This window comes from Hoplias malabaricus, chromosome 5, assembly GCF_029633855.1.
Source record: "Hoplias malabaricus isolate fHopMal1 chromosome 5, fHopMal1.hap1, whole genome shotgun sequence".
Classification (NCBI taxonomy): domain Eukaryota; kingdom Metazoa; phylum Chordata; class Actinopteri; order Characiformes; family Erythrinidae; genus Hoplias; species Hoplias malabaricus.
In genome coordinates this window covers 16,515,644-16,531,000 of record NC_089804.1, presented here as the reverse complement: position 1 = coordinate 16,531,000, position 15,357 = coordinate 16,515,644, and the positions used below count along the sequence as shown (strand labels likewise).

Here is a 15,357-nt window from a genome sequence, read left to right as displayed (position 1 = left end):
GCTCAGGGTTATCCCTACTGCTTAAGAGCAGTAGCAGCAGCAGAGAAGACTTTCATAGCTTCTAGAGAGATAGTGGGGTATGCAAACATCACCCTACACGTTCCACATGCAGTGTCCATGATCTTGCTGGAAAAACAGACATCACATCTTAGTGCAGCCAGGTGGCTTAAATATCACACATTATTAACAGAAATCCCAAATGTTACAGTAAAAAGGTGTACAGTGTTGAACCCAGCTACTCTCCTTCCCACAGAACAGGAAGGGGAGCCCCATGACTGTCTGCACACACTGGACCTTGTCTGCTCTCCACGACCAGACCTGAAAGATGTTCTCCACTTCTCACCAAGATGCACTAACATTAGCAAAAATACTGTTGAGGGGAAATTGTCCCTAGGTTTGGTATTCCTATGAAAATCTCATCTGACAATGGGCCATCATTTGTTAGCAAAATTGTAACACACACCAGCGAAGTAATTGACATGCCACTATACAAACACTGTGCCTATCACCCTATGAGTGCAGGGGCGGTAGAATCAAAGTATGTCAAGAAACAGAGCTCAATTGGGTGGAAGCCCAAATACAGGATGTGCTGCCAAAAGAGAAACACTGGCCTTGGAAGACGATCACAAGCAAATATATTGTGCAACATTGTGTTCTGTTTTGTCTGATGTGCACAGGAGGGTGAAAGAATCTCTACCGAACCCAGCAGTTACAGGACACACGGTGAAACCTGGAGACTGGATCCTGACTAAAGTCTACAGGAGGGCAAACTGGAAAGCGGATCGCTGGCAATGACCGTTCCAGGTGCTCCTGACTACTCACACCGCAGTGAAGATTGCTGAGAGGGACACGTGAGTCCACATCTCACACTGCAAAAGAGCCCCAGTGCCAGAATAGACACAACAAATTCACCATGGCAGGAAAATTTCACATCTTGTTCAACCTTTGCAAGGTGACAGCATTCATCTTCGCCTGCATCATCCTGACAGCGTCCATCTGGATAACAGTGGAAAATATGCAGGGAAGCAAAACCTGAGACTACAGAAAGGTTCATAGACTACAGTAAAAATGTTTACTGGCAATATGCAAACTTCACAGTGAAGACAACTGGTAATGACCATGACACATGCATTGTATGTTCACTAATGCCACATTCCAGTACTGATCCTTTTAAATTTTCTGTTTCTGAAAATCATTCAGATGAAGTGAATAAAACTTGGATGGGTTTAGACACAACTAGTTATAATCTTACCAGCAAATCCATGCAGGAACATTTTAATCCCCATTCTTCATTCTCAATCCATCTTGTTAACTTTACAAAAAGGTTCCTATATGAGACAGAATTCTTTAAAACCACCTCTTATATCAAAATTGAACAAACAAATGACTATGTTTAAATTTGATGACTATTACAAAATTGTATTATTTGTACTAGATAATTTATGAATTTGTTGCAGAAAGTCTAACATGTAACATGTAATATTCAATTCTTGTAATTTTTTTTTTCTATATTCTGTAAACGTTTCATATATTATTATTTTTTCCTCTTTTAACCTCTATGTGTAGTAATATAAGTTTCCTTTTCAGTATGCAGATCCTGGAATTTCTGTATGTTCTTAGTGTCCTTAGAGACAAGGGGAGGATTGTAATGGAAAATTTTATATGTCTCTGTTAAAGACCCTGTCTGCTTGTTTTGTCTGTTTATTCATTTCTAACCATCAACAGAACTCAGAAACTAAGTGTATGTCAGGTCAGTTCGATGTCAGTGCTTTATCAGAACAAAACATTTTGTCCTTCATCTTGTATATAAAAACTGGGATGTCTCTAAGGAAACTAAGCTTGCAGAAATTTAGAGTGATTATCTTTTGCTTATGACGTATAAACTACCTATATAAACTCTCTGTGAAAACAACTTCTTTGTCCTCATTCACATAGTGCTCTGTTGTATTGTGTGTTGACCACCTTAAGGTTAATAAACTACTTCCTGATTGCAAATGCTGTTATATTTCAATTCTTAATACTTGTATTTATTTTCTCCACCACAATAGTCACTATAGTTTTTTTTTTTTTCTTTGGGTTAAAAACATTAACTTTTATCTGGGCATGAGGTAATTCTGCAGATACCACCTATGCCCATATTGGGTGAAATTCCAAAGAACCTGAACTTTAACAATTGTCAAAACATGTTACAATGTCTTAGAGATTAATTACCATGGGGTGAGAAGAGATTATTATATTTTGCATTTCTGACTCTGTCAGCCTCTAGTGTGTAGGCACCACACCCTTTGCAACAGTGCATCTTTGTTCAAGACTAATTTGATTCGGGGGTATTGATAATTTGTAAATCAGTCATTTGAACTTCACGTGAAAACGTGGGTGGCTCTTAAAAGAGCCGTTGGGTTTGGACGTGTCTGATCGCCGCTTACTTGGAACTGGTGTACTTGGTGACGGCCTTGGTGCCCTCGGACACGGCGTGCTTGGCCAGTTCACCGGGCAGGAGCAGGAGGGCAGGCGGTCTGGATCTCCCTGGAGGTGATGGTTGAGCGCTTGTTGTAGTGAGCCAAACAGGAAGCCTCGCCGGCAATGTGCTCGAAAATATCGTTGACGAAGGAATTCATGATCCCCATAGCCTTCGAAGAGATACCAGTATCGGGGTGAACCTGCTTCAGCACCTTGTACACGTAGAGAGCATAGCTCTCTTTCCTGGTGCGCTTACGCTTCTTACCGCCTTTACCTGCCGTCTTGGTCACGGCTTTCTTTGACCCTTTCTTCGGTGCGGACTTCGCTGGTTCAGGCATGGTAAATGCTCTTAATCCAACGTCAAGTTTATTTCTCCCGTTTATATATATATATTTTTTTTAGTAAGTGACACTTTCCAAGTTTTCTTGTTGAAGCTATACGTCACCGCTTCGGCGGTTGTGCCATTAAGGCATCTCATATGGCACATAGTGAACGCCAAGTTAAATACTGGGTGAAAATCACCTTTACTGGTTTAGGTGAACCTCCTAAAAGAGATTTTGTTGGGGATTTGATATTCCAGTCTCACTGGCTCCATGCAGAAGATATTTATTCTTTCATAAGCCTTCCAAACAGGAGAGATTTCGAGCTGTGTTTCAGAAATGAACGAGGTATTCGTATTTTTCTTGAAATCTATGGAAGTAACCCAAAAAAGTGGGAGGATTTTCAGATTTTCTCACCTGTAAGCCTTGATGTTAAAACAATCATTGTGACGTTTTGGACAGGGAGAATTTCAGATGAAGATGTTGAAACATACTTGCATCGTTTCTGTGATATTTTGAAACCTGCAGTCAAACCAGTCGACAAGTTTGGTTTATGGTATGGCATCAGGAAGTATCAAGTGAAACTTAAGAGAGACTGTAATGGCAGAGAATTACACATTCCTAACTCCATATCTTTGGGCCCCCATAATGGTAAAATATCATATCAAGGTCAAGTGGCAAGATGTTTTATTTGCCAAGAAGAAAATCACCAGGCCAAAGATTGTGGGAAGATCAAATGTTGGCAATGTGGTTCCTTTGGCCACAAAGGAAAAGAGTGTAGAGAAACAGCTATATGCTCACTATGTGGTGCAGAAGGGCACAATTTTTTTATATGCCCTAAATCATATGTAAATCGCTCTAAAGCAATGTCAAGACTCTCAGATATGGTTACTCAAGAACAAGAAAATATACCAAGTGAGATGGAACAAGAAAGAGTTGCAGTTGGAAGCAAAGACTCTGAACAGGAACAGATACCAGAAAATGCTGATCAGAACGCAGAAGGAACGTCTCATATAGAACATTTGGTCACATCCAAAATCAACAGGTGAATGGAGGAAATGAAGTCAATAGCAAAGTGCAAAAAGTGGATGAAGATGGACAAAGCAACAGTGGATCTTCAAATGATGACAGTAGTAACAGCAGTAGCAGCAGCTCTTCGTCTGAAAGTTCTGATGAGAACTTTTCCAGATCAGATAAAGACTCGAGTGGAGACTTCTCTTCTGAGAACATGAAGGCAACTTCATCTTCAGGACGAAACATTCCTATTGATCATGCTTCTACAACGTTGCCGACAACTGATTTTGGAAAATCTTCAATCTGCAATCAAGGACAGGACACCAATAAGGAAAATATATTACAACAGAAAAAACGCAAATTGTCACCAAGAAAAGTAGGTAATGCAAACAAAAAAAGTGTTCTAAAAAAGAAAAGAAATCAAAATTCATAATAAAATATGTCTACTGTGGGTATTAGAATAGCCACTTGTAATGTACGAGGGATTCAGTCTAAATTAAATTAGAATCTTTAAGTAAAGAATATTTAGATTTAGTTTGTATTCAAGAAACAAGATTAGCTACATTAGATGATATTAATGAAACAGGAAAACTATAGATTAAAGGACCCTCCTATTTTTCTGTTGGTGATTGCAAAGCAGATGGTATTGGTTTTCTATTTTATAATAATTATTTTCAAATTATAAGAAGTAGAGAAATTATTCCTGGAAGACTAATGTACATGGATTGCTTCCACAGTGGTAGAAAAATGAGAATTATTAATGTTTATACAGCACAAAGTACAGTGAAAAAAATCCAGCTTTTTAATAAATTGAAAGTGTTATTATATACAGGTTTTTTTGACAATTGTTTGTGGTGATTTTAATACAATAACAGATGATATAGATAGAATAACAACAAATCCAGCAGTTATACGGAGAGAAGGTCCCTTTTTAAAAAGAATGATGTTAGAACAAGGTTTTTCTGATGTTTTTAGAATACTATACCCTGATAAAATAGATTTTACCAGATTTAGTACTATTTGTAAGACCAGAATTGATAGAATTTATATAAATGAAGGGTTAGAAGTTTATTCTTATAAAACAAAAATGATTATTGATTCTGATCATTTAGCTGTAATCTGTAATTTAAATGTAAAGGGTGAAACTAAAAAGAATTATTGGAAATTAAATACACAAATTTTAGAAATTCCCGCAGTATTATTAGATTTAAAAGGAGAGATTGATAGAATAAAATCTTTACAAATTTTTACTAAAAATGATCGAGAGCTGTGGGAAGTTCTAAAAACACAGATAAGAGATTTTTTTAAAGGAAAATGTCGGACGTACAATAAGGAAAAAAATGACAAATATAATTTAACAATGATGCAATATATTAAATTAAAGTGTACAAAGAGAAGTGATGAAGATGAAAGTATTATGTCAAAATTGAGGGAACAAATAGATTTAATGAATAATGATCTATATTCAAATCTACAAACTCTTGCAGGTGCTAATATGGAGGAAATTCATAATAAAGCTAAAATTATGTCTGTATACACAAAAAGGAAACAAAGCTCTTATATTGGATCAATCTATTCAGAAAAGGGTAAAATTGTTAATCAACCTGACAAGATTAGAAAATCTATTCAAATATTATGTGAAGAGATATATAAAGAAATTAAAATAGATAATAAACATTTTAGAAAATACTTAAATTTTGAATATAATAATGAGTATGATTTTTTAGCTGACAAAATAATAGAAAGTGAAGTCATCACAGCAATAAAACAATTAAATTTTAAAAAGTCTCCTGGAAAAGATGGGTTACCTGCTGAATTTTATAACAAATGTATGTATGATATTTCCCAATTATTAACTAGAGTATTTAACGAAGGTGTGGAACAAGGATTTATGTACGACACTTTTTATGAAGGTGTGATGTCACTATTATATAAAAAAGGTGATAAAAATGATATCAATAATTGGAGACATCTCACTTTAATGAACATTGATTATAAAATTTATGCAAAAATCATTAGGAATAGGATGTTCTTGATGGAATTATCACCAAAGAACAGACCTGTGCTATTAAAGGAAGATTGATGTGGGGTAATTTAGGTATTTTAAGAGAGTTAGTTTGTACTAAAACCAATGAATCCTTTTACATAGTCGCTTTAGATCAAAAGAAAGCGTTTGACTATATCTCTAGAGAATATTTATGGGAAGTGTTAAAAATGTATAAATTTCCATTAACTTTTATTAGAATGATTATGTGTCTATATGTTGAGTCTAAAATACAGATCAATGTAAATGGACATTTAACCGAACAGTTTAAAATATATAGAGGTGTTAAACAAGGTTGTCACTTAGTGCAGCACTTTATGTTTTGGCTATAAGTCCATTAATAATGAAAATTCAAACAGACCAGAGGCTTCAGGGTGTTAAATTAGGAGATAAAAAAATAATAATTACTGCATATGCTGATGATATAACAGTTTTTATTAAATCCCAATCAGAGTTAGACATTATTTACGATCATTTTAAAATTTATGAACAAGTTTCAGGGGCACAATTAAATGTAAATAAATCAGAAAGTGTCTGGATAGGAGATCCAAATAATAAATTCAAAATCAACATTCCTGAATTAAACAAAATAAATATTTTAGGAATTTATATAGATAACACAGGCTGTGTAGATGCAAATTGGTCTCAGAAAACAGAAAAAGTTCAAGAAGAAGTCGAGAAATGGAAAGATAAAAAACTAAATTATAAGACTAGAATAGATATTACTAAAACATTTATTCTATCAAAGATTCTGTTCTTAGCATGTATTTTCCCCCCACCTGATATATGGTTAAAAAAAATTAATAAAATATGTGTTAACTTTATATGAAATACAACTAGAGAAGTTACTAAAAGACAACTGATTTATAAAAGACGTGATTTAGGAGGCTTAGGTGCTATTGATTTCTCTATTAAAACAAAAATTTCCTTTTGCAAAATTATTCAAAATGGAATTCAACGACAAGTAAAGTGGATAGGAGATTTGACAAATTGGAAATCTAAAAAAGGTAAAGCTAGAGGGTCTATTCCATATTATAAATTAATCTTTTCAGATTTTATACATAAATACAATGATTTGAACATTGATTGGATAAATTCTTCAAATAAAAGCATATATAAAATAGTGAGTGATAAAATTTATGGACAGAATTATGAATTTAGAGAACTAAATAAAGAGGAAAATAAAATATGTCTAAAAAATATGCTTAGCAAAAATGTATCTGAGACTATAAGAGATACAACCTGGTTAATAGCAGTAAGGAGGTTACCAGTCAGACTTTTAGTAAAATGGAGTTGTTTTATTAAAACTATAAAGTGTCCAATGCCATTATGTCAAGAGGAAGAATCTCTGGATCACTTTTTATTAGAATGTTATAGGTCTAAAGAAGTGTGGGAAAAAGTAAAGGATATAGGTTTAAATTTTGATATAAATATTAAAAGTATCTATTATGGCATTTTTGATTGTAATATTGATGAATATAAATGTAATTTTATGTGGTATATTATATGTTTGGTAAAGTCTAAGTTGTGGAAAATACGATGTAAAATGACAATAGAACAGTCTTTTGTCTCTAGTGATGCGGTTGTGAAGAGTATTAGAATTAAAAAAAAACAAAAGACTCTTAATATACTTTTTAAAGACTATTCTCTGGGACACTCTAAATATATGAGACTGTGCTCGTTTGTATGTGTAATTAAATGTTTGGATGTATGAGTATATAATTTATGTAAGCTGGAATTTTGGAAGGACTGTAAATATATTTGTATTAATTAATAAAGTTTATTAAAAAAAAAAATAAAAGTAAATGCTCTTTGAATTTTACTCAAAATGACGAGGCATGTTCCTGGTCACGGCTGATATAGACTGTGATATGCAGATGAATTTGATCTCCGCCCACTCTAATGTTGTCCAACGCCCCTTGACCAGCGTTCTGCCGCTTGAACTCCTCCCTCCAGCCCGTTTTCCTTGACGTTAAGCTCCGCCCGTGACCTGAGCTGTCTTTGTTTTTTGTCCCGCGCATTTCTCGCATATAAAGATCATATATTTAATCTTACAACACAGGCTTTTTATGGGCTCTGAACGTCTCGAATATGAGACCATTTGGATTCGAACGTACTTGTAAATATGTAAATGTATGTAAATACGCAAATATGTGCTGAAAATTAACAATAAACACTCCACCTACTGAACGTGTTTATTGTTACCGCCCTTTCCTCTTCCGGACATTTTTCTGTTTGTTCTTCTCTAGATGCAAAATGAACGAATGAGATGCTGCTCGGTCAATGCAGTTATTATGCTCCTCTACAGGACCTGGTTGAAACCAACTGCCAGAAAGGCGGAGCTAAATACAACACACAATGGTGCGAGACACACCACACGATATTCATTTACTCAATTTGGCGCTAGTGCCTTTGTTGTAGTAATGGCTGTGTTCCATTCTACATCCACCATCATATTACAATTGTAATTTAGAGAACTAAATAAAGAGGAAAATAAAACATGTCTAAAAAATATGCTTAGCAAAAATATATCTGAGACTATTAGAGATAAAACCTGGTTAATTGCAGTAAGGATGTTACCTGTTAGACTTTATTAAAACCACATTCTTAACAGGGTTTCCTAAAACTTCACATTTTCATGTGAAGTTTAAATGACTCTACTGATTTAAAAATTATCAATACCTCCTAAACAAATTAGTCTTGAACAAAATGCACTTTTTTATTTAAATGTAAACTTTAATAATCTGTGAAATTGTGGATTATTTTTATCTACTTTACACAAAGTATTAACTAACACAAGGCATTCTCAGTGTCCCAGAGAAAAGTCTGTAAAAAGTACATTAAACCTTCTGTCTTTTTAATTCAGTCCTGATTCTCTTCATACTTACATCACTGGAAACAAAAAACTTATGTAGTGATGTTGTTTTTCACAATTTGGATTCTATCAGACATATTATACCGCCTAAACCTACATTTAACCTCAATGTCTTAAATCAAAAACATCAATAGATACATTCAATATTCCCATCAAAGTTTAACCAATGTTCCTTACTTTTTCCCCACTCTTCTTTAGACCTCCAATAAAAAAAGTTCCACATATTTTCCTCTTGCCACAAAGGCAATAGACATTTTATGGTTCTAATAAAACAACTCAATTTAAAAGTCAAAACAGATAAATCTCCTTACTGCAATTAACCAGGTTTTATCTCTGGCATACTTAATACAACAAGCTTTGCTAAAATTCTTTGTTGATTTTATGTAAGGGGCGGCACGGTGGCGCAGCAGGTAGTGTCACACAGCTCCAGGGACCTAGAGGTTGTGGGTTCGATTCCCACTCTGGGTGACTGTCTGTGAGGAGTTGGTGTGTTCTCCCCATGTCCGCGTGGGTTTCCTCCCACAGTCCAAAAACACAAGTTGCAGGTGGATTGGCGACTCGAAAGTGTCCGAGTGTGTGAGTGAATGTGTGTGTCTGTGTTGCCCTTTGAAGGACTGGCGTCCCCTCCAGGGTGTATTCCCGCCTTGCGCCCGATGATTCCAGGTAGGCTCTGGACCCCCCGCGACCCTAAATTGGATAAGCAGTTACAGATAATGGATGGATGGTATTTATGTAAACCACCTGTGATTGTTACTGAATAGAATACATAAGATTTGATTATATAAAATACTACTTTAGGTGCATAACTGTCCTGAATAGTTTTTTTTCCTTCTAGTTTAAATCTCTAGTCTAATGAAAGAATAAAAACAATCTACTCCTTTTTTACAGAAATAGGTCGGTGGCTCTTAAAAGAACCTTTTGTTAATTGTAAAGAAAGCCGAGCTATGAGCTTATGCGCGCTCTCCGCGGATACGGCGAGCCAGCTGAATGTCTTTGGGCATGATGGTGACTCTCTTGGCGTGGATGGCGCACAGGTTGGTGTCTTCAAACAGTCCAACCAAGTAGGCTTCGCTGGCCTCCTGGAGAGCCATGACAGCAGAGCTCTGGAAACGGAGATCGGTTTTGAAATCTTGAGCAATCTCACGAACCAGGCGCTGGAAGGGCAGCTTGCGGATGAGCAGCTCAGTTGACTTCTGATAACGGCGAATCTCCCGCAGGGCCACAGTACCAGGCCTGTAGCGGTGAGGCTTCTTCACACCGCCGGTGGCTGGGGCGCTTTTTCGTGCGGCTTTGGTAGCCAGCTGCTTCCTTGGAGCTTTGCCACCGGTGGACTTACGAGCGGTCTGTTTAGTTCTTGCCATCGCGTTACGTTTTGCTTCTCCTTAAGAAAAAGAATGTGAACATGCGCAGCCCACGGCCCTTTTAAGCTCTAGAGCAGCTTGTCCCTTATTGGGCGTCTGGGATTACCGCCTTCTATTGGATGGCCGTCCCCTCGTGGCCACAATTCTATTGGACGCCTTTATTCCCGCCAATGTTTCAAATTATTAATCACGTCCTGTAGGTTTTCCACTGTGTCGGCTTTAACATCATAAACTCCTTTGACACTTTCTGCTCAAACTCTCTATATATAATTCATATGTAACTATATGTTCTTAAGTATAAATTGTTTATATCAATCAAACATGGAAATATATAAAACATTTTAAGAATTCCCAAGTTCTGAGTTTGGCTTAAAATATTTTTTCTTTTTTATTTTCTTTTAAGAGTAAATTATGTAACTAATTGTCAGCACTGTTCAATGCAAATGATGTAAAAGGTGTTTAAATACATTTTTAAACGTAATTCTTTCAGTAATCAGTTGAAAAGCCATGGATCAAAGAAAGGTCCCTGTAAATTCCATTTAGTTCATATCATATAAAATTAAAAAAAAAGTTAAATTACGTTAAGTCATGATCTAGGTTCTTATCCTAATTTGACTCTTGTCCATAAGAGAGAAACCTAAATCTAAATGATGCTGAGTGTCAGTGCGTGTACACTGATCAACCATGACCACCTCCTTGATTTGCACTTATTGTCCATTCTCTCATCGTTATATAATTATATACTACATTTACATTGTGTGATATGCATGCAATTGTAAAGTTTTTGTTAAATAAATGCACTTTCATGGCAAAAGTGGGTGGCTCTTAAAAGAGCCTTTGGGTGATTCTGGAGAAGCGGACTGACAGTTTACTTGGTTTTGGCCGCCTTCTCGGTCTTTTTGGGCAAAAGCACAGCCTGGATGTTGGGCAACACTCCACCCTGAGCGATCGTCACTCCTCCGAGCAGTTTGTTGAGCTCTTCGTCGTTACGAACGGCCAGCTGCAGGTGACGAGGAATGATACGGGTTTTCTTGTTGTCGCGGGCAGCATTTCCAGCCAACTCCAAGATCTCAGCGGTCAGATACTCCAGCACAGCCGCCAAATAGACGGGAGCGCCTGCACCAACACGCTCGGCATAGTTTCCCTTGCGCAGAAGCCTGTGAACACGGCCGACAGGGAACTGCAGCCCAGCCCGGGATGAACGTGTCTTTGCCTTAGCTCTTGCCTTTCCACCGGTCTTACCTCTTCCACTCATCTTAACGCTACAGTTACGTCGATTAAGGAAACTGTAATAAAACACTTTGGTCTCCGTGCGCTCCCTATATAGAAAAACCAACTGCGTTCCTATTGGCTACATTCAACGGCTCTTAAACAGCCAGTCAGAGCAGGGACATGAAACACTTTCCTATCCATGTACCCCCCCCCTCTCTCTCACACTCTCTCTCTCTCTCTCCTTTTTAAACCAACTTTATTAAAGGAAAATCATAACAGCACAGTCATATACATACATATATACACATAACTTTACTGTGTGTGTGTGTAAAAGTAAAAGAAAATAGATATTACTAAAACATTTATTCTATCAAAGATTCTGTTCTTAGCATGTATTTTCCCTCCACCTGATATATGGTTAAAAAAAATTAATAAAACATGTGTTAACTTTATATGGAATACAACTAGAGAAGTTACTAAAAGACAACTGATTTATAAAAGACGTGATTTAGGAGGCTTAGGTGCTAATGATTTCTCTATTAAAACAAAAATTTCCTTTTGCAAAATTATTCAAAATGGAATTCAACGACAAGTAGAGTGGATAGGAGATTTGACAAATTGGAAATCTAAAAAAGGTAAAGCTAGAGGGTCTATTCCATATTATAAATTAATCTTTTCAGATTTTATACATAAATACAATGATTTGAACATTGATTGGATAAATTCTTCAAATAAAAACATATATAAAATAGTGAGTGATAAAATTTATGGACAGAATTTTGAATTTAGAGAACTAAATAAAGAGGAAAACAAAATATGTCTAAAAAATATGCTTAGCAAAAATATATCTGAGACTATTAGAGATACAACCTGGTTAATCGTAGTAAGGAGGTTACCAGTCAGACTTTTAGTAAAATGGAGTTGTTTTATTAAAACTATAAAGTGTCCAATGCCATTATGTCAAGAGGAAGAATCTTTGGATCATTTTTTATTAGAATGCTATAGGTCTAAAGAAGTGTGGGAAAAAGTAAAGGATATAGGTTTAAATTTTGATATAAATATTAAAAGTATCTATTATGGCATTTTTGATTGTAATATTGATGAATATAAATGTAATTTTATGTGGTATATTATATGTTTGGTAAAGTCTAAGTTGTGGAAAACACGATGTAAAATGACAATAGAACAGTCTTTTGTCTCTAGTGACGCGGTTGTGAAGAGTATTAGGACTGAATTAAAAAAACAAAAGACTCTTAATATACTTTTTAAAGACTCTATTCTTTGGGACACTCTAAATATATGAGACTGTGCTCGTTTGTATGTGTAATTAAATGTTTGGATGTATGAGTATATAATTTATGTAAGCTGGAATTTTGGAAGGACTGTACATATATTTGTATTAATTAATAAAGTTTATTAATAAAAAAAATAAAAATAAAAGTAAAAGAGTTTTTAATGATATGTACTTTGAATCTAATGGTATATATCTTTAAAGAAAATGTACTGTCCTGATGTATTGTGGTCGTAGTGTGATGCTTAGATGTTTATGAATTTCCTTATAAAGAATATTTAAAAAGAAGAAAATGTAAGAATCCGTGATTATTCAGCTTTTGCAAGGAGATCAGGGTTACATAAGCACTGAAGCATTGCTCAGGCTTCATAAATACATGAGTTTTACACTTACTTCCAAAACATGTTTGAAATCCCAAAATGATCCAAGTTATTCTTAGTGGATCCCTTTTGTATAATCTGTTGAAGTCAGTTTATCTGTATTAAAATACCAACTAAAGATCTTTGTTGTATGATGAGTAATTATTGTTCATGAACATATACTAATGTATTTTTCTGAATAATTCACAATACAGAAAGAGACAAGGGGAAATTGTCCTTAACGTTAAATATGTACCACTCCCTAAAATCTGATGTGGTGCTACTACTAAAATAAAAAGCTCCAATTACTGTTTCATGCTTCACACTCACTAACTGAAATTGCAGCTCTTTCTGGGTGAAAACGTGGTTGGCTCTTAAAAGAGCCGTTTTGTACTGTAAAGGATTGAAAAACGAAGAAAAACTACATTTACTTCTTCTTGGGGGCAGCCTTTTTCGCTTTCTGCGCCTTGGGCTTCGCTGCTTTGGGTTTGACCGTCTTTGTCTTCTTGGGGCTCTTAGCTGCCTTCTTAGGGGCCGCGGGCTTCTTTGCTTTCTTGGGGGACTTGGCCACTTTCTTAGCAGCCACAGGCTTCTTCACCTTCTTCGGGGATTTCTTGGCGGCAGCAGGCTTCTTTGCCGCTACCTTCTTGGGCTTCTTGGCCGCGGCGGGTTTCTTGGCGACAGGCTTCTTGGCTTTAAGTGCCACCTTTTTGACTGGTTTCTTCTTGGTCTCGGTTTGCTTCTTGTTGAGCTTAAAAGAGCCAGACGCGCCGGTGCCTTTGGTTTGCACCAGTGTGCCCTTGGTCACCAGGCTCTTGACGGCCACCTTGACACGGGAGTTGTTTTTCTCCACGTCGTAGCCGGCGGCGGCGAGGGCTTTCTTCAGCGCGGCCAGAGACACGCCGCTCCTCTCCTTGGATTCCGACACGGCCTTGACGATCAGCTCGGCAACGCTAGGGCCGCTCTTTTTAGGGCGAGCGGCAGCTTTCTTCTTGGGTGCCTTGGCCGGAGCGGCTGCGGCGGGCGCTGGAGCGACTTCTGCCATCTTTCTGCTTTTGCTGAGTAGCGGTAGCAAATGAACACACAAACGGATTTGTTCTGAGGAACCTCCCCTCCCTGCCGAGGGGACGGCTCTTATATGATATATGAGAACGGTGAAGACTCAATCTGGCGCTCGCTCTGCAGCCGTGTCTCACTTATACGCTCTCACTTGTGTTTTCTCTCGGCTTTTAGCGACAGAAATAGAAATAGCGGAGCAATTTGCCGATAAATTAACCACGCGTCCGTCTACAGCAGTCTCTCCCGTGTGACTGGAGACCGGGAACAACCGCGCAGCGAAGCCTCGTTTCACATGGTGCTGTCAAATGTGTGTCGCTCCACCGCCTATTCCAACGAGAGATGGTTCATTTGTCTCGAATATCGGTGGAAAACGGCGACAAACGCTGGCTCGACCATTCCAAAGTTTCCGCAGCAACTTCGACAAGAGCCCGGACCAAAACGTGGACGAAACGCAAGTGACCGAGGGCTTCGTTTACTATTTGAAAAATGAGCTCTCGCGGACTGAGTAAAGCACACGTGCGAGTACAGAGTACAGGAGCCCAGTTAGCCTGGGCCTGCGTACATATAAATGTATCGTTGTGACCATGGTTACATTTACAATGTATTGAATACATGAAAAGCTGTTTTTTTTTAAGAGCGTGTTTCGCTGGTAAACGAAATAAGAGAGTCTGGTGTATGTAGTATGTGTCTGTGAGTATGTCTGTGGTGTAGGCTTTATGCATTTTGTGCTGTGAGTGTGTTTAATTTAATGTGTGTGGTGTGTATGTCGTCTATATGTGTTTGTGAATGCATATGTATGGCTTGTGAGATGAGTGTGTGGTGTACATGGTGTGAGATGAATACGAGAGTCTGGGTGTAATTTATTTAGTATAAATGTATACATCTTTAGATATTTAAGGGTGAATTAAAATGCTTTTAAGCATGCAGGCTTAGTGCTGAGAAACTTAAGAGCGTACATTAACAATACATGTGCAATCTGAATGTGTCAGAGACAGAAAAGGTGAAAGAAAATGAGGAAAAGGAAAAAAACAAGTATGAAAAGAAACACTGAAAAGAAAAAAATGAAAGAGCAAGAAAGTTAACTTACTTTTTTTTCTTTTCTTTTTTTTTTAATAAACTTTATTAATTAATACACATATATGTACAGTCCTTCAAAAGTTCCAGCTTACATAAATTATATACTCATACATCTAAACATGTCATTTTTTAAAAGTGAACATATTGTACTTAAAGTGTAATCCTGTCCTAACTCATTTTGCATCTCTTCAACAGTTGTTTGTATTGCTGAAGCTGGAAGTAGGAGCAGCCCTTGCATTTTTAGGTATAATAAACATATATTCTTAAGAAAGGAATCTTTCAAAT

The 15,357-nt window shown here is 36.7% G+C and overlaps 3 protein-coding genes and 1 pseudogene across 3 annotated transcripts; all 4 read right to left on the bottom strand.

Moving 5' to 3' along the window:
* Positions 1-2,422: 2,422 nt before the first annotated feature.
* On the bottom strand, positions 2,423-2,798 carry LOC136696552 (histone H2B 1/2-like; annotated as a pseudogene).
* Positions 2,799-9,642: 6,844 nt separating this feature from the next.
* On the bottom strand, positions 9,643-10,083 carry LOC136697023 (histone H3). The gene has a single exon (XM_066671896.1). It carries the CDS (start codon positions 10,072-10,074, stop codon positions 9,664-9,666), a length of 411 nt encoding a protein of 136 aa, XP_066527993.1. The 5' UTR covers positions 10,075-10,083; the 3' UTR covers positions 9,643-9,663.
* An 836-nt stretch (positions 10,084-10,919) lies between these two features.
* On the bottom strand, positions 10,920-11,341 carry LOC136697827 (histone H2A). The gene has a single exon (XM_066673096.1). The coding sequence runs from the start codon at positions 11,327-11,329 to the stop codon at positions 10,943-10,945; it is 387 nt and encodes a 128-aa protein (XP_066529193.1). The 5' UTR covers positions 11,330-11,341; the 3' UTR covers positions 10,920-10,942.
* A 1,958-nt stretch (positions 11,342-13,299) lies between these two features.
* Positions 13,300-14,023, bottom strand: LOC136696481 (histone H1-like). The gene has a single exon (XM_066670919.1). The coding sequence runs from the start codon at positions 13,979-13,981 to the stop codon at positions 13,364-13,366; it is 618 nt and encodes a 205-aa protein (XP_066527016.1). The 5' UTR covers positions 13,982-14,023; the 3' UTR covers positions 13,300-13,363.
* Positions 14,024-15,357: the final 1,334 nt, after the last annotated feature.

What these genes read in the sequence shown, in the direction of transcription:
- LOC136697023 (XM_066671896.1), bottom strand. Translation starts at nt 10,074, where the DNA reads ATGGCAAGAACTAAACAGACCGCTCGTAAGTCCACCGGTGGCAAAGCT.
- LOC136697827 (XM_066673096.1), bottom strand. Translation starts at nt 11,329, where the DNA reads ATGAGTGGAAGAGGTAAGACCGGTGGAAAGGCAAGAGCTAAGGCAAAG.
- LOC136696481 (XM_066670919.1), bottom strand. Translation starts at nt 13,981, where the DNA reads ATGGCAGAAGTCGCTCCAGCGCCCGCCGCAGCCGCTCCGGCCAAGGCA.